At 40.5% G+C, this 19,702-nt stretch overlaps 1 protein-coding gene across 2 annotated transcripts in view; it reads left to right on the top strand.

Annotated features, from left to right (window-relative positions):
• WDR97 (WD repeat domain 97) overlaps nucleotides 1-19,702 on the top strand; it is a 2,414,280-nt gene that overhangs the window by 1,935,541 nt on the left and 459,037 nt on the right. For both annotated transcript variants that reach the window (XM_044067752.1, XM_044067751.1), the window contains exon 19: nucleotides 7,074-7,195. In XM_044067752.1, the coding sequence (XP_043923687.1) occupies nucleotides 7,074-7,195 (122 nt within the window). The remainder of the gene's footprint in view (nucleotides 1-7,073; nucleotides 7,196-19,702) is intronic.

Here is a 19,702-nt window from a genome sequence, read left to right as displayed (position 1 = left end):
GTTTCCCTTCTGTATTCCATCAAATTCTAACCCAAATGGGTTACCATGTAAGTCTGTCAAAAATTCATTAACTGAATCAAAACTACCATCACAAATAAAAATCAAATCATCTATGTAACGGAAATAAAATAACACATTACATTTCATAAAATTTAACTCAAATAGAAATTTCCTTTCAAAAAAATTCATAAACAAATTGGCATACATGGGGGCAAAAGCTGCCCCCATTGCTGTACCTTGTTTCTGCCGATACAAAACATCATTAAAAATAAAATAATTATTCTTTAAACAGAAATCCAACAAATCTACTATGAAATCAACAGAAGGGTTGTCTTTTAAAGAAGATCTCACTGCATTGAGGCCATCATCATGTCTAATAGAAGTATATAGACTTTTAACATCCATAACCAACCAATACATTTTGTTGTTCCAAGAGATAGAGGATATTTTGTTTAAAAATTCCATACTATCTTTGATGTAAACTGGAGATTTAACTACATATGATAAAAATATTCTATGTAAAATCAAACCAGTGTTATGTAGGAAATAGTTGCAGGCTGAAATAATGGGTCGACCTGGGGGGTTATGTAAATTCTTATGTATTTTTGGTAAACAAAAGAATACAGCTAGGTCCTTTCTATCATTATCTAACCTATTCCTCACATCCTTCTCTGTAAAAAACCCCAGCCTGACTCCCCTGTCCAACATGTGTTTAAATTTTGTAACAGCCTTTTGATAATGAATCATATTGCTTCTTTCATATGTTGTTTCATCCTGCAAATGATTCATACACATCTCAAAATATTGCACAACACTCATTATAACAATTTTGTTTCCCTTATCGGAAGGTTTAATAATAATATCCTTCCTGTCACATAATTCTTTTAAAGCACTCCATTCTTTATAAGTTAAGTTATATAAACTATTACATCTATTCAATTTCATATTTCTACATATATTCTCACATTCAAATTTAATCATGGAGCCATAATGAATAGCTCTCTGGTTAATAAAAGGCGGAATAAATTTGTTAGAAGAAGCTACATAAGACATATCTATTGCATTGCCAACAATAGGAAATTGCACATCATCATTACTTATACATTCATCACATGAATAAAAACTATCCTCAGATTCACATGAAGAAAAGCCTCCATGTGCAGAATTAGAACATCCTTGGTCCCTGCTAAAATGAACTTTCAAATGTATCTTCCTAAGAAATTAAAAAATATCTTGCTGTATCAAATATTCTTTAGGAAAAACAGTAGGTATAAACTTTAAACCTAAACATAACACAGCAAACTGTTCATCAGACAAATCACAACCAGATAAATTTAGAACAATACTTTTATCATTAAAGTCATTACTGTTTAAATTTCTTGTTGTTATATTGTTGTCCATACCTCCGATTCTGACGGAAATTGTCAGGTTGATTGAATTTCTGAACAGAGACATCTTCTTGCTCATAACTTCTCAGGCGTTTCTGTCCCTGTTGAAATGTTCGTTCCTGATGCTGCAAGCCTCCATTGTTAAACTCCTGTTGCATCCTACGTGGTTGTGCTGGTCTAGGTAATTCCGGAAATTCCATACTGGTGTCCGACCTAAACTCTTCCCCTGAAGAAACAAAAGAAGAAGACAACGGTGCATCAGTGAATCTTACCCTCCTACGTTGTTTCCTCTTATGTTCTGTCCAATTAGGAGGGTAAGAAAATGCAGTCCCTGCTTCATATTCATTGATATCACGTATTAATTTTGTTTTCTTTTGTTTTACAAGTTCATTCTCTAGATTATTCAGTCTCTCATTAGTCTTCTCCATGAAAGACTTCATATTTTCTAGACTCACAGATGAACTAATACTATGTGAAAGGGAAACCAGCTCCTGTTTAAGAGACTGATGTTTGAGCTGGTCCCTTTCCAACAGAATGTGAAGCCACTCTATTACACACTTGTGTGCTGCTATGAACCAGCGTTCCTTAAATTTCTTATCAGCAGCACAATTCAAGTCAAATGGTGTACTAGGATTCTTTTCTATCTAAAGGTAAATATATGTTGCATTTATTAGATGTTTACAGACAATTATGTTTTTTTTACATAGAACAAAACCAGTTGCAAAGTTAAGCTTAGCCAGATAGCTGAACAGATTGCATATCATTTGTCTACAATAAATTGCGATTATCCTTTCCTAAACCTTTAAGAACACATTCATCTAAGTCCATGGCAACTTCTTCAGTGTTTCTGTCTAGAGCTTCTGTGGATGACATATTTGCTTCTGCAGCTTGGGCCATACTTATACTTTTATCACTCATTATAAACTGGATGTGGTCTCGAGGGGAAGAGTAACCCTTGACTCAACTGTGCTCAGGGATATCCTTCCTTAGAGTCCACCCAGGAATTTAGGTAGCTGGGGACTCTGTCCCATTAGTTGAGAAAGGCATGAAAATGAATATCAGATAAAGAAGTTATGTACTTACCATAACGTTCCATGTGTTGTCCATTTTCATTTTTCTTCAGCTTCCCATCCACCAACCTCATTTCATTAAGAATTTCTGGAAGAACAAGAGACTGCAAGGTCACCACTGCCCTTGATATTGAGCTCCAGATATGGCCTTTCTCTCAGGAAAGTTATAATAGTCTTTGCACTTTATGAAAAACAGCAAACAAGATCTCAGGTATGTTAGGGGTTGGTGCATTATGGGTAAGGGAGGAGCTCTAGAGCTTTTTGCTAACCACGAGCTTTAATAACGTCCGAGTCAGATCCAAACCCCAACAGTTGAGGAAGAATGAAAATGGACACCACAGATGGAACGTTATGGTAAGTACATAACTTTTTTTTTTTTTTTTTTTTTTATCAAGGCTGACTTTCCTTCATTTGTAAGCTCAAGAGGTCATCCCTACTGTATATCCATCAGTATCTCTTATTCTTCTGCTACTAGGATCCATGACAGGATCAATAACACTGGTTCTTCATGCCAGATTTTTCATAAGAGTTCTGCAGTGTCCCTTTCCATCCACTGGTCACTGTTGACACATCCACTTCACTAGCCAATCAAGACATCCTCTCTCTGCCATCATCACATCTCTTGGTGAATAACTTCTCTTGTGGTAGCGCTAGTGGGTCTGTTCATCTTTTCAGTTCCTACAGCCATGGTGGCTATGGACACCTCGCCATTGTGTGGGCATTTTGATGGGAGGACAGTTCAAGGAATATGGATCAGAAACCCATCTTCACATAAATGTCTTGGAGGAGATGGTGGTCCTTCTAGCATTACAAGCTCTTCAGGGCTTCCTTCCCCATGGTGTGTTTTATTCCAGATAGAGTGCTTTGGTATATCAACAAACTGGGTAGGGGGACCCACTCTTACCCCCTATGTTGAGAGACTATGAGAATATAGTATCAAGCAATGTCTTCTCAAGGCTTTCTCACAGCAATGCACATACCAGGTCAGACCAGTATTCTAATGATCAAGTAGAGTCACCATATTCTCATGCTTCATGAGTGGTTCCTCAGCAATTCAGTGGCAGTGGAAAGACTCAGCTGCTAGAATCAGCCTTACTGCAATGTCTTTGAATGTGCCATCAATTCAAAGTGCAGCAACAGTTATGCCCTCATCCCTCATGGACAAGTCACCAAGGGATGTTGATGTCTTACTTGGCTACCTGGCCTTCTTTATGGATACCCACCAGTTCCTCTGAAAACAAAGTTCCTACAGAAAGCTTCCATGTGTAAGGTAAAAGTGATCCTCATTGACCCCTTCTGGCCCCAGAAAGTTTGGTTCCCTTACATGTGGCCTCATCTTCTATGGCCTCCCCTAGATCCCCTTCCAGATCTACTATCTCAACCATCCTGCAGATCTCACCTTGGCTTTGAGTCTCTCAGACCAACTGCATGATTTCTCCAATTCAGTGATGGACAAAGATCCTTCTCTACCTTCTAGAGTGGTACAAATTCTAACTGCCTCTCAGAAACTGTCCACTGGAAAGATCTGCAAGAGCAAATTGAAAAGGTTTTCAATATGAGCAGTACAGGATGGGCTTGACCCTTCCATTCTGGATTTCTTGGCAGGTTTGTTTCACTCTTCTGCCAAATGTCTCACTATTTGTTTAATTTATCATCTTTTTCCAATTTTCATATGGGAGCTGATATTTCGAGTATAGCATATCTGAACGTCTGTACAACTTTACTTAAGGCCATCTTTCTTTTGAGACCACCCATTAAAGATCCAACTCCTCCTTGGGATATTACCTTGATGTTGCAAGCTCTCACACCGCCTTGCTTTGAACCAGCCTCTTCTACAGAATTGAAGTTTCTTTCTTGGAAAATATTTTAGTGATTGTAACCTCTTCTTAAAGAATGTCTGAACTTCAGGCCTTGTCCTGCAAACATCCTTATTTGATATTCCAAGAAGACAGTCCCCCTCAAAACTAATACTAGTTTTCTGCCTAAAATAGGCACAGAGTAAGCCTTGAACCAAGCTATACATTCGCCCATCTCTTTTCCAAACTATTTGAACAAAGGTGAGTGCATCTTGCATACGCACAAAGTCATTGCAGAAGGGTGATCAGCTATTTGCATCTTCCTCCAAAACCTAACTGGCTGGGATCCAGGGTCTGTAAAGTATTTCTATTCAGATGGCTCTAAGACTGTATTTCATATATCTATAATTCAAAAGGATTAGTTCTCTCAGTAAAACTAAAATCACATTCCACAAGGTCTGTTTCAACCTCCATTGCCTTTTTTATCATTGGACAATTGCAACAACGTAGTCTAACATGCACACCTTCGCCAAACATTACATACTGGATCTCCATTCCAGATCTAGACCAATTCAATTACACCATAATTAAAGATATGGATCTTGGTAGTTGAGGAGTCTGTCCCATCTGTTGAGATAGATGGAGGAAACAATATAGGATCCAAAAGTTATGTGCACACCATAACTCTAGATCCTTGTTGTCTCTCTCATTCATCTCAACATTTCACACTCTTTTCCCTCATCACAGTTGTCATAATATCCATTCCTTTATTCTGGAGGATTATAATGGACCAACCCTGAAGCCTTCATGGGGCACATTTATTATCCACCTTTGTTCCATTTTGTTGGCTTTCCCTTTTCAGGGCAAGTCCCCTTTGTTTTGTTTTTTTTTCAGCAAACTTGAACTGAAACAATACCGTTGATGCAAGGAATTATGGGAGTGAGGAGCTTGAGCACTGGAGATGCTCTAAAGTTATTGGTAGCTCAACTCTACCTTTGAGGCGGATAACCCGTCTGTCAAGGTAGACAGACAGAGTGGGACAACAAGGATCTAGTATTATAATAAGTACATAACTTTAATTTTTTGCAGATGCTTTGCATTCTTTGTAGTGTATGTAGCACTGCAATTATCCTCTAAATCTGGGGAAGAAAAACTTTGTTAAGCATTTCTCTAATGTAATACAGGTGCTCTATTGCAACTTTCAAAGTTGTAAAACACTTTGCATTTCTACACTTTTTTTTCTGGAGACAATAAAGCTGCATGCGTTACAAAAACTAGGATCTTGTCTCTAAGCATAGCAACTTATTATGTTTTCTCGACTTAAATGTCAAGATTCACCTCTCAAGCTCCACTTTGCTCTACTCTTTAGGTGAATTTCTTGACATCCATGTCTCAAACGCAATGAGCTCATTATGATCAGAGATGGGATCATGATCCTCTATTTAATTAGGGTAACTTGCTTAGAATGTACAGTAGGCAAGAAGAGTCTGCACGAATCAAACTCATGCTTTTTGCCTTTACCCACTGTATATGCAATTAAATGAATATAGTTAATGGTGTATACTTTCCTGATTCCTGGTTTTGAGCAAAAAGGCACTTTTTCTTTCTGCATGTGAAGGTAATAATATGCAGCCAATAAAATGTCATTCTTAGAATGGCATGTTAGCATATAGTTGAAACATTCGGCATCAAATCTCGAAACATTATTTGCTTAAATGGATAACAGTGCATTATTGCTTTCATGTATTATTTTATGACATTATGGATAATGTTTTAACTCTAGATTAAATTCTGGGAATAATCTATTGATTTTGTTACATTAATAGTTTGATATGGAGAAAAATCAAATGCCTATTAACTGGTTTTAAAAATGAGGGTATATGATGAAACTTGATTGAATGGTATTTATTGCAAAGATGTGTGATTGCAGAACTATAAATAAGTAGCTGATTTTTAAATGACTTATTCCTAAAATGTCTTGAAACATTTAAGGCACAAATATCAAAGTTTAAACTCTTGCAGTTAGCTAGTTTCAATCATAGTGGGCTTGATCATGCTTCTGAAATAGAAGAATGAAATGGACATAGTTTTGCTGAAAGTCTATATTTCCCCAAACTGCACAATTTCATTCTGACCCCAGATGTTTTCTTTCTGAGACATAACCCAAATGTCTGAATAACTACACACCAAGAAAAAAATAGACGTCTGGAAGAGCATAAGATTATATAAACCCAATGGAGTATATATCTGTAACCCTGTCACTGCTGCAGTCCCCAGATGTGGTTTAAGTATGTTAATTTACTCAGAATGGATATGTTTGTCATATTTACTCATGTAATGTGTTAATTGATCATAAATGTACACAGTTAAAATCAAAATGGCAGCCTGGTTCCTCAAGATGACAGCAGTGGCACATACACTAACTAGTATGATCTTACGGTCTCATTTATGCGTACTCATGGTGAAGATGCAGCATACATGCTTAGACGTGACACCTCTAGTTTGATACTATGCATGTTTATGACTAAACCCATTTTCCTTCTAAGCGTTTCCAGTATTGTTACTTTGTCACTTTGTGCAAGAAATAGATACAGAATTGTTCACATAATGCATAGCTATAAGTGCAATATTCCTTACATTATGAGTTAATAGTTGTACCTAATCTATTAAAATTTTAAGTTTTGCATGTGTGATGTGAATCAGTCAGTGAACAAGTTGAAAAGCATATACACTTTTTATTTATGGATTAACAAAGGATTATAAATGGTGTGTTCCTTGCATTACCACTGATGGACTTGTGTTGATGTTTTCCCTATTAGATTCCTGAGCAGAAGACTTTCATTACATATTCTTTGAATGCATTGAAGACTGTCTTCAGTTCCAGTAAAGATGTATTAATAGAGTTGATGGTACAATTTCTGATGGCAGATAGTGGCTTCAGGTTTGTATTACAAAAACCTCAAAGACAAATAATTGCTCTGTTCGGCATTCAGTGTGGTTTTAGAACAGGCCCAAAAGCTCAGTGGAAGTTGTCTTGAAGCTTGTATCTAATATTTTTGTTAATTAACTTTGGAATCAAACCAAGTGCCGAGTTCCTTTTTAGAGCTAAATAAATTGATTAATCTTCTAACAGCCGCAGACAAGAGATTCCAGACTTTGCAGTTCTTAGAACAAAACATTTTTTCACTAGAATGTTATAGAAGATAATATCCAATAAGATGTTGTTATTTCCGGTATTTGCAGTAGTACTTCTGAATGTTAAAGTAATAGTGAATGCTAATCATTTATTATTAAGACATTTATAAATAAGAGTTAAATCACCTATTACCAATCTATAGCTAACAGAGAATTAGTAATTTTAGAAAACATAAATTGTATGTAATGTTTCAAAACAATTCTGCTAGTTATTGATTTCTGTATCCTCTCTGGTTCCTAAATGGACCTATCAGAATAAGAATAGAGCAACCCACCATATTCAGTGTGTGGTCTGACCAATTCCTTATTAAAAAATTAAGCCTCCAGCTTTCCATGATGGTACTGCATGAAAACTGCCATTTAGTATACTTTAGAAAATGGGCTTGAAAAATCAGTGATCCCAGCTGCCCACTGGACACATGATGTTCTAAAAGTGGACATTAATATACAGGGACAACCCAGTACAAACAATAACACACATTCTAGCACAAAATCCGTGCATCAAGACTGAAATTACTGGCACCTCCATTTTCTATCCCTTTGTACAAACAAATTAACACATACACACCCACATAATTCATTAATCACAATCACACGTCATTATTTGCTTTAGTTCTTTTTTTTTTTTTTACTTATAATCCACAGCTCTTTAAGCTGTGTTAACAAGTGGGAAGAATAAAATAACATGGCATGACTAATGGAAGTAACTGCAGCAGTAGTTACAAGGACCTGCCATTTCCTTTTCCATTGCTGACTGTGGCTTTTGGAGCTGTGGTTAGTGAGTGAAAAAAAAACAGAGAGCTAAAGCTAGTAACTACAACACTGGTTACAAGCATATGTGTATGCTTGTGTGTGTTCATACCTTTGTGTAAGTCTGGTAATAGTTTAAGGGTTTAGACTGAGACTGACAGTAATGAGATGAGATACAACTATATTGGCTATCATTTATGTATATAATCATTCATTTGATCATAGTCAAACACCAGAGCTGTGAATGGTGTGTGTGTGTGTGTGTGTGTGTGTGTGTGTGTGTGTGTGTGTGTGTGTGTGTGTGTGTGTGTGTGTGTGTGTGTGTGTGTGTGTGTGTGTGTGTGTGTGTGTGTTGTGAATGCGATGAGTGCGGGTGTTTGTGTGTGTGTGCATGTGTATGTGAGTGTGGGGGAGGTGTTGTAAACCTTTGCATTTTATGTATGTGACAGGATAGAACCTAAAATATGTTAGTTTTCCATCAGTTTTGTATATATTCTCCATTTACTCAGAATAAAACATCTGAGGTGTATGTACATAGTCAGTAATGTGGCTGTGATTGCTGTGTGTGTGTGTGTGTGTGTGTGTGTGTGTGTGTGTGTGTGTGTGTGTGTGTGTGTGTGTGTGTATGTGTATGTGTGTGTGTGTGTGTGTGTGTGTGTGTGTGTGTGTGTATGCTTCTGAGGTTCTGTAGAAATGTATGTGATTGTGTCTGCCTTCTTTGCAACTGTCTTTGTATGTGGTGTATATATATATCTGTGTGGCTCTAGTGACATCCCTCATAAAGACATTACGTTAATGTGGCTAATGTTGACACAAATGTTGATACACTTCTGCACATGCATTGAGGCTACACCTCAGAACCTGCAAATGAAACAAGCAATATATTTGTAGGGAGGCTTGCCCCCCCCCCCCAGCACGTGTTCCTATTACCTGATCGAATTGTTGAAACTTCGAACGTAATAAGGTCGAACCCATATATTTGAAGTTTCAACAATGCGAACATCTAAAATAAAAAAAAATAAAAAAAAGAAAGAAAAAACCTAACTGCACTGAGCGGGGGATGTGGGGGGTGCAGGCACTGCAGGGTGGGCTTGTCCCCTGCTAACAACCGTCAGATAATTTTTTTTCTTTTTCTTTTTTTCTTTTTTTTTTTTTACATATTCGAACTTTTACAAGATCGAACATATGGGTTTGACCATATGGCATTTGAACTTGTAAAAGTTTGATTATGTAATATGAACCCCCTGCATCCCCTCAGTCCCTGCTAATTATATATAATATCCCCAAGATCACAGAATCCCCAGGGAAAGGGCAAATGCAAATTCCCCTACACCAGGAATTGTCTGTTCTCACACAATTCCATGTGTGTGTGTGTGTGTGTGTGTGTGTGTGTGTGTGTGTGTGTGTGTGTGTGTGTGTGTGTGTGTGTGTGTGTGTATATAAATATATTTGTGTGTATGTGTGTCTGTGTGATAGACATTACTTAGTAGTTACATAACTTATATTTTGAATGTAAAATACTTTTTTCCAACAACCATTACATGTCCTATACCAACTCTAAAACATTAGATAGAGGAACTATTTTACATCAAAATATAAAAAGAAAATTGTATATACTAATAATAAAATAAATGCAAAACAGTTTAACAGATACTTTCTCTTTTTAGTAGACATTACAAGGAAGTAATGGACATTCCATGGGTGGGGAGGCCCAGCACCATTGGCCTCACAACACCTTGGGCTGTCTTTTATGTCCTCGAAACACACATCTTATTAGATATTATTGCTTGTAGTACACTTACTTATAACATTAACAGTTTTAATATCAATTAAAACTGATCAGTCAAAATATACAGATCTTTAACTTGATTAGTTACAGGCAGAATTTCATTCTTAATAGTATATTATTAGGCAGGATTCCCTGACCCAGAGTGCAGTAACACTAAATGCACTAAGTGCACTAACACTAAATATAACTTGTTAGACTTTCAATATTTATAGATTTTATAGCACATGTTGAAACAGCGATGATCAGCTTCTGTCCATTCATACATCATTTTCTAAACTGCTTGTCTTGGTGGGAATCACAGTTTCCCTTCTTCAGTGACAGTCCCTCAGCTTATCCTGGGTGATCTCCAAGCATTCCAAGGCATACTGAGAGATATAATCCCTCCAATGTGCCCTGAATCTGCCCTAGATACTCCTCCTGCCATGCCATGCATAATATTTCCCTGTGAGAGGAGCCAGAGGGCATCCTCCTAAGGTGTCCAAAGGCACCTTTACTGATTCCTTCAACAAGCAAAAGTAAATGTTGTACTCCAAAATCCTGCTAGGTTGCCAAGCTCCTAACTCTGTCACAGATAGCCCAGCTACCATGCAATGGATTTTTATTTCAACACTTTTATCTGCTTTCTCATTCTCTTAGTCACTGGCCAAAGCTCATGTCCATATGTGATTAGTAGGACACAGACTGAACAGTAAATTGAGTGCTTTGTCCATTTTACACATCTCACTTCAACAACATGACCCAGCACAACACCTGGAGTATTGCAAACACAGCTTCCACCTGTTGGTCAAACTCCATATCCTAAAATCATGAACAAGGACCTAAGGTACTTAAATTTCTACACCTCAGGTAGTTGCTTCTTTATCAGCTGCAGAGGGTATTCCACTTTTTTTCTAAAAGAAAACCATTACCTCTTATTTAGAAATGTTGCTTTTCAGCCCATCTGCTTCGCAGTCAGCAGTGAATTGCTCCATACAGTCACTGGAAACTAAAAGGGCAACAGCATCTGCAAACAACAAAGGTGCCATGCACAGACCCACAAACTGGATATTTTTTAGACCTTGGCAGCAGCTTGACAGCCTGTCTGTGAAAATCACGGACAAGCATGGAGATAAAGCACACCCTTGACAGAACGCTGTGCCCACCTTGAATGTATTCAGCTTAATATATTTCACCTCAATAGGTACTTTGTGATATCTGAAAATCCTTGCAATAGAATGCCACCATTTTAAAAGTTATAGGTTTTCTTTAGCTACATTTGTTAAGAAGGGCTAGTTGACAGCTCTGTCAAGTAAATTATAGGTCTGTTTTATGGAATCATCAACAGTTTTGCTGAAACTTCATATCTATTGCTGTAGTCCTTGGTCCAAACTCAGGTTCAAATGTCATTCACAGCCTTTGTTTTCTTGCATTCTAATGCAGTTCATTGATAAGAATTGCTGCATTGTTTATAAATTTGCACAATTTGCTGTTAGAAAGTACATTTTCAGTACTGGAACTGTGCAAAGTACAACACTCAGTGCCATTTCCATTTATTTGGATTTTGTTCTGTTTTTAAGGGACCTTTACTGACTACTATTGAAGACTATATAGCAGAGAATTATAGACATACATACCAACAGACATAAAACATGTGATCTGATGTTGTCAGTTTTCATTCATTCCTCAACAGTTGGGTTTGGATCCAACCCTCAGATCTGACTCTGATGCTTTTTGCAGCTCATGTCTACTGGAAACTCTCAATCTCCTCCATTACCCACAATGCCCTAGTCCCCTACCATATGCCATACCTCAGATCTCATTTGCCGCCTTCACGTATGGAGGTGGTCGCTATGAGCTCTTGAACGTTAGTCACTTAAGTGCCTTAATTACTTAATTTCTTATATTTTTCTGTCCTTGCCTTCTGTGAATCACTTTCTATATATCCTGTGTTATCCTCCACTATTTTAGTGTATCTCTAACTACCGTTGTGGTATTTTCCTTTTCCCTTCTCTCAGTTTCATAGTCGGTAATTTCATCTTCCCTTTCCTTCTTTCTTTATTTCTTTCCTAGAAAAAAAGTTTCCTGTTTAATCTATATGTTAGATATCTCTTTAAGAAGTGTAAGCAGTGTGGGTATAAGATTCCTCTTTCTGATGCGCACAGTTTGGGTCTATTGTTTGGATCCTGCTCACTTAAAAGTAGATTGTGAGATTTGCAAAATGTTTAACCCCCATGCTTTAGAAGACTGTAAGAATAAACTCATTCTGAAAGGTCTTCTCCCTATGACCTTCTTGGAATCACTGTCTGGAGCTCAACTCTTCAAGCTTGACAAAAAAGTGCCCAGGAAAAGGCCATCAAATCTGTCTGGATACTACACTCTGTCCTCTGATATGATGGAGCCTGCTCACAAGGTTTCAAAAAAGTCAGATCAGAAGAATAAATCTTCGGATCCGTCTGCATCAGATGTCCGATCTGCTTCAGTGGATCTGATATCCTTGGATCCAAAACATTTACCTCGGACTAGGTATGCATCCTCTCTGTACCCAGTCTCTTCACGAATACCGTCCCTTTTTTGGAGTGATGCTGACATTCCAGATCCCCTTCATTAGCCTCATCTGTTCATTCTTCCAGGGGCCTGACAGAAACTGACATGGATAGGATGTTGAAGAAGTTTCTATCATCACAGAGTCATATGGGAGTTGGCTCCTACCCCTTTTCTAGTGTTACACTGCCCATCTCAGCTCCTTCTCTGATCCAACCCGTGGTTTCAGAGCCCTTGGAGAGTTTCCTGGGACCATCTGTGTCAGATCCGAAGACTGGCATATCTCTAGCTCCAGTACATTCTCTGAGTGCACTGGCTGTAAATGTGTCTGGATGACTCTCTGAGCCATAGTGTCATTGTCAGATATGAGGTGTTAGAGTTGACTCTGAAGTTTTTGGAGCCATCTCTGCCCCTCAGAACCTCAGCATTAGACAGCTCAGCCTCAACCTCTTCCTTGGGTGGACTGTCTTCTGGTCAGAAGGAGCTGATGCTCTGGAAGCATGTCTTTTTGGCTCCATCAGTCTCCTTCTCCCCAGAGCGCTCTGCCTTTAAGGTGGTCATGGAGAGAGTGTTTTCTGCTTCTGGAGGATGGATGGTTCCACCCCCTTGGATCTGCCCTCTGGATCCTGTATGTCTTTGTGTCTTTTACCCCATCACCCTACTTCACAGGGACAACCAGCCCAAAGTCTTTAGGCTACCCAGCAGGGTATTTTTATTTCTTCTGATACTTCTCTGAAACATCCCACCAAAGAAGTCTGTAGGAAGAGAAAGTGCAAGCAGAGACACTTAGACTGTCCTCAAGAGTTGGTCACTGAAGATATCAATTTGGTTGAGGCAGAAGGGTCCCCAAGATCACCACCTGATGACGTCTCCTTTGGAGACATCCTGAATATCCACTAGCATATGAGGGTGGATGCTCTACCGATAACGCTTCCCAAGAGGAATTGGTATTCCTGGAAGCCTTTGGGTCTGGCCCATCTACCTCCTGGGTGACTCTACTTGCCAACAAGCTCATTGACTTGATCTCTAGGTGGGCATGGAAGGAACCCAACTGTGTTGAACTAATCCCCAAGAGACCAGACAGAATCCTGGCACCACTGAAAGGAAGAGTGTTTTGGAGCAAGGGAGTACCAGTAGATGCCATGGTTGTAGCGGCAACCACAAAGAAAGATCTTGTGGAACAGAATTCATCTGTCCATCCCCCTAACAGGGTACCACTACTTCTAAGGCACAGAGCTCTATTGCTTCACAGTTGGCTATCCTACAGTCGATCACAAATTCATTCATGATGCTCATCTCACATGCAGCTGAAGGTAGCTCAAGGGCAGCAGGTTCAGCCATTTCCATTAGGAGGCATGCCTGGGTGTGCCTGTGTGATTTTGTGAAGGCCTTCAAGTCATCTTTTGTCTATGCACCCTTTGACAGAAGTTGTTTGGCCCTAAAGTAAAGGGGACACTCTCCAGGTATGAACAAGATAGTAAGACCCTGTCTACAGTAGGCATACATTTTTGACCCCTCAAAGAACCTTCTCTAAAAATCAGTGAAGGTGGTCAAAAAACATAGTTCAGAAAGTCCCAGGGTCCTTTCCAAGATCCATATGGAGATACTTCCCCCAGGGGAGGGGGGCTCTATTGGAGGATGTCCCCCCCCCCCACGCAGTAGAGGAGGGCCACAGAACCAGGGACTTAGAGATTTCTTCTCTGACAGACACTGTCAGTGCTTCTGAAAGGAAGCCTGATTGCCCACCTCTGGAGGCACTAGGGGGTCATCTACCCCTGCACCAGAGAGCCTAGCTAGACATTACAAAAGATACATGGGTCCAGAGGATTACTTCCAGAAGTTATATAATTCCCTTTTCCCTACCCTCTCCTTCAACATTAAACAAAATTCCCAATGCTCCACCCAGACAGAGGAAAGCAGCCCTAGAAATTAAAAATCTGTTAGAGAAAACTGTCATTGAAGAGGTCCCCCCCAGGCCAGATACAATCTGGAACATACTCAAAATTCCTCTTAGTGTCAAAGAAACAGGAGACTGGAGACCAATTTTGGATCTAAGTAATCTGAACAAATTGGTTCAGTATGCAAAGTTCCAAATGGTCATGGTTCAATCAATTTCACCTTTTCTGTAGAAGGATGACTGGATGCGGTCAATAGGTTTTCAAGATGCATACTATCACATAAAAATTAACAGATGATCCAGGAGATACCTACACTTTTAACTGGGAGCCAGACATTTTCAATTCAGAGCACTGCCCTTTGGCCTTACCTCAGACCTCAGGGTGTTCACCACATGCATGGCAGTAGTATCAGCTCACTTGAGAGTGCAGGGGTTCCAGGTGTTTCCGTACTTGGACGACTAGCTCATAAAGTACAGTTTTGTACCTACCATAAATGTAGATGTTCGAAGATCCACATTGCTGCAGTCATAACCTGTGGGTAGTCCGCTGTCCTCGGTCGGCCCGAATACCAAAGTGTTAGGCTGGCGTCGGTCATGGTCGCTCAGATCTGACGTCAGTACGCCGTGGTACTAAAGCGCATGACCGACGCCATATCCTCAGTCTTTCTTGCCCCAGATGTCAGAAGGCCTTAAAAAGAAAGGCCATAGCCAAAAATAGAAAAATACCCAATCACCAAAATAGCAACAATAGATACACCACAAACCACACAGCCACCCCAAACTACAGAGGGGAAGGAGGGAGGGTAAATTAGACTGCAGCAATGTGGATCTTCGAACATCTACATTTATGGTAGCTACAAAACTGTACTATGTTCTTCATCTCACATTGCTGCAGTCATAACCTGTGGGTAGAATCCCAAAGCAAAGGTAAAGGGAGGTTGGTAAAATCAGATAGCATTAGGAGCTGCTAACATGCCCTGTAAAACTGCAGTGGCAAACCCAGCCCTAGATTTGGAATAAAGAGGAAGATGGTAATGTTTAGAAAAAGTGTGCACTGAACTCCAGGTAGCTGCCTCCAAAATATCCTTAGTAGCAACTCCCCTTAAAAAAGCAGTAGAAGTGGCAGCAGCCCTAGTGGAATGAGGTCTGATTCCAGCCGGAACCTCCTTACCATGATGAGAATAACAGAAACCAATGCAATGCCCAATCCACTTAGAAATAGTTTGTTTTGAAACAGGTTTTCCTTGAGATCCCAAGGCAAAAGAAATGAATAACTGTTGGGACTGCCTGAACCCTTTAGTTCTGCTCAAATAATAACGTAACTGCCTGTGAATGTCCAAAGAATGCAAAATTTTCTCCCCCTTATTTTGGGGATCAGCATAAAATGTAGGCAGATGAATAGATTGGTTTAAGGCCACATTAGAAACAACTTTAGGCATAAAAGTAGGATTAGTACGTAGTGAGACCCTATCCTTATGAAATATCAGGAAGGGTTCAACTGCCATTAGAGCCTGTAATTCAGATACCCTTCTAGCAGACATAATGGCCAACAAAAAATCAGTCTTCCAAGACAAAAACTTCAACTCTGAAGTAGCTGCAGGTTCAAAAGGAGGTAAAGTGAGCTTTTCCAACACAAAATTGAGATCCCAGGAAGGAGTAGGAGCTCTACGTGGGGGTCTTATGTTCTTTGCCCCTCTAAGAAATTGCTTGAACAAAGGTTGAGAGAATAATGGTGGGTCACAGTCATAGTGAGCAGAAATGGCTGCAGCATGAACTTTTACAGAGGAGAAAGACAAACCCTTGTCTAATAATTCTGTAAGATACTGAAGTGAAACACTCAAATTAGGCACTGAAACATCAAAGCTCTTTGTTTTGCTCCAAAGAAAAAATCTCCTCCATTTATCAGCATAAACTTTCCTTGTACTAGGCCGTCTGGCCTCCAAAATGACATTCAAAACTTGTTGAGGAAGCTGCGACCCCCCAGGGTCTAAAACAGAATACGCCAGGCTGTCAGATGCAGGGACTGAATCCTGACATTGTGGAAATGATTGCTTGCCTGGGACAGAAGGTGTGGAATTAATGGCAAAGGCCAAGGAGGCTCCCGTACTAAAGTCCTCAGCAGAGGGTACCAGTGCTGCTGTGGCCAATCTGGAGCTATCAGAATCATGCAAGGCTTGTCCTGCCTGACCTTTAGGAGCACCTTGGGAAGGAGAGGCAGAGGGGGAAAGGCATAAACGTGAAGGTTGTTCCAACTGAATGATAGAGCATCCACTTTCCAAGCTTTTGGGTGAAACAGCTTTGTGCAAAACTTTGGCAGTTGGTAATTCAGTGGAGAAGCGAACAGATCTATGTCTGGAGTCCCCATGCCACCGTCAACTGTTGAAAGACATGAGGATCCAATTTCCACTCGTGGGGATCCACCATCTGTCTGCTCAAAACATCTGCTAAGGAGTTCTGTGCTCCTGGCAGAAACCTTGCCTGAAGGGTGAGGTGCAAACTGAGAGCAGTCTCCCACAAAATCATAGCTTGTCTGCAAAGAGGGTACGAATGGGTACCCCCCTGCTTGTTGATGTACCACATGACTGTTGTGTTGTCTGTCTGAATCAACACTTGTCCTGGGTGAAGTAAATCCTTGAAAGCCATCAATGCAAATTGGACTGCTAACATCTCCTTCATGTTGATATGCAAATGTTGTAGTCTGGCAGACCACGTGTCTTGAACCCATTTTCCATTGAAGTGTGCTCCCCAGGCCATGTCTGAGGCATCTGTCGTTAAGATCTGACTCGCCTCTGGTCGGGTCACAGAGAGTCCCTTGTTTAGGTGACATTCCTGAGCCCACCACAAAAATTCCCTTTGGATGCAAGGTATCATCTGAATGACAGTGTCCAAACCGTGGCAGTGTTGAGTCCATACGCTTTTGAGATACCATTGTAGCTTCCTCATATGCAGTTTGGCATTGGGAAGCACCAGAATACAAGATGCCATGAACCCCAAGGCTTGAAGGACTGTCCTTGCAGTCAGCCTGGACCGTAGAGACAATTGTTGGAAGTAAAGGGTAAGATTTCTTTGTTTGTCCGGGGTCAAAAATGCCATCTGAGAAGCTGTATTCAGTCTCACACCCAGAAAGCACATGTCCTGAGAGGGTACTAGACTGGACTTTGTTTTGTTCACAGAATACCCTAGGCACCTTAACACTGCCATAACATACTGTAGATGGTGAAGTAACTCGACTTTGTCTTGAGCCAGAATCAGGCAATCGTCCAAATAAGGATAGATTTGTATTCCCCTTAACCTTAAGAAGGCTATCACCGGTGCCAGGACCTTTGTGAACACCCTGGGCGCAGTAGATAAGCCAAAGGGCAATGCAGAGAACTGATAATGTAAAGTCCCAGCCCGAAAACGCAGGAACCTCCTGCAGCTGGGCCTGATAGGAATGTGAAGATAAGCCTCTTTGAGATCCAGAGTTACCATCCAGTGATCTTTGCCTAATAGAGGCAGAAGTTGTTGCAAAGTTAACATCTTGAATTTTGGAATGTCCAGGTATGTGTTGAGAATAGACAAATCCAGAATTGGCCTCCAAGTGTTTCCTTTCTTTGGTACAAGAAACAGGCGAGAATAAAATCCTAGGCCTACTTCTGACGGAGGGGCCCCCTGGATAGCCCCCATTTTGAGAAGTAAAGAAATCTGTTTGTGAGCCTCCACCTTTTACTGAGAAGGAACGTCTGGCATGCCTTTGAAAGGAGGCAAGGTGTGAAAATAAAACTTGTAGCCTTGATCTATAATGTCCAACACCCATTTGTCCTGACTGACTAAAAGCCAATTTTTCCTGAAATGTGCCAACTTTCCTCCCAGACAGGAGGGATCTGGCAGCTGGAGATACAGGTCATTGGGTCTGTTTATGAAAAGGCTGACCCCTGCCCTCACCTGAAGATTGTGCAGGGGAACTCCACGTCCTAGGCCGGAAAGAACCTTGAGCATGAGCTCTGCCCTTACCACGTCTAGATCTGCCCCTAGACTGTAAATCAGAAGAAGGATAACCCCATCCCTTAGTAGGCCAATTTCTGCTAAACTTAGGGGGCTGCACCTGTAAAAAATCCTTAACTGTTTGCATAGACTTAGCTTTGTCTTCCATTTTCTTCAAAACTGACTCCACAGGAGAACCAAACAGAACTTCAGACTGAAGGGGAGCATCCAAAATTTGAGCTTTAACATGCTCTGACAAATTCTGATCCTTAAGCCAGGCGTGCCTACGAATAACTGATCCAGTGGCAGCCACCCTGGAAGAGGCCTGAAGAGCATCAAAACCACACTGCAAAGAATGCTTACCCACCTGATCAGAGGCATGAACTAAATCCTGCAATTCCTTACACTCAATGCCCTCTGCCAAAGCATCTACCTTAGATTTCAACTGACTCAGGAGAAAGTTCTGGTACTTCAGCATATGAAACTGGCAATTCAAAGCCCTCATTGCTAGAGTGGAAGAGGTATACACTTTTTTACCCCACCTATCCAAAGCTCTAGAATCTTTATCCATAGGAACTGGATTCTTTACAACAGAAGCCCTGACACCCTTAGGTCCCTGGCTAATAGTTTCTGGGTCAGCTCTCAGGCTTTTATACAAATATTTATGAGCCTCAGGCACTCTGTAATACCTGTCTGGCTTGACTGGGGCAGGAGGCAAAGAATCAGGATTAAGGGAAGCTTCAGAGAAAACATCCTGAACAACATCCAAAACAGGGGGTATAGCCAAGGGCCTATGCTGTGGTAAAAACAAAAATTCCCTAAGTCTCTTTCTAGAATCTGAGAAATCCTGACCTTTCCACTTAAAATGTTCTCTCATGGAATGCAGGGTTTCAGAAAAAGAAAAATCCTCTGGGGGGGAAGCCGAAGGACTAGAATCCTCTGCATCTGAATCAGAATAAAGAGGAAAATCCTGAATGTCTTCAGCCGAAGACTCCGAGTAATCTGAAGAATGCTCCAATCCTTCCACCTCTGGCTCTACCCTAGGCCTCTTATCTGGAGGGGGCAAAGAACCCCTGATTAAGGTAATTAAATCTTCTGCCATTTTCAGCATATGCTTTTTAGGTACAGAACCTGCAGAACTAGGGCTGACGCCAGAGGAAGACAAACCAGGCCTGACCTTGGAAGGAACCTTAGAGACAGAAGTAGAAGGCCTAACCACCTTATGCAAAGGAGGGACTACAGAAACCTGAGAGGCCCCCTCAGCCTGACCCAACTCCTGAGAGGCCACATCCTGCAAAACTAAAGGCTCCCCCTGAGACTCAGCTGAAACCTCG

The sequence above is a fragment of the Protopterus annectens genome, chromosome 3.part1, assembly GCF_019279795.1.
Source record: "Protopterus annectens isolate FY-2018-M chromosome 3.part1, PAN1.0, whole genome shotgun sequence".
NCBI classification, from domain to species: Eukaryota; Metazoa; Chordata; order Ceratodontiformes; family Protopteridae; genus Protopterus; species Protopterus annectens.
Note: the sequence above shows the minus strand (reverse complement) of the source record. Positions and strands in the feature narration are given on the sequence as shown.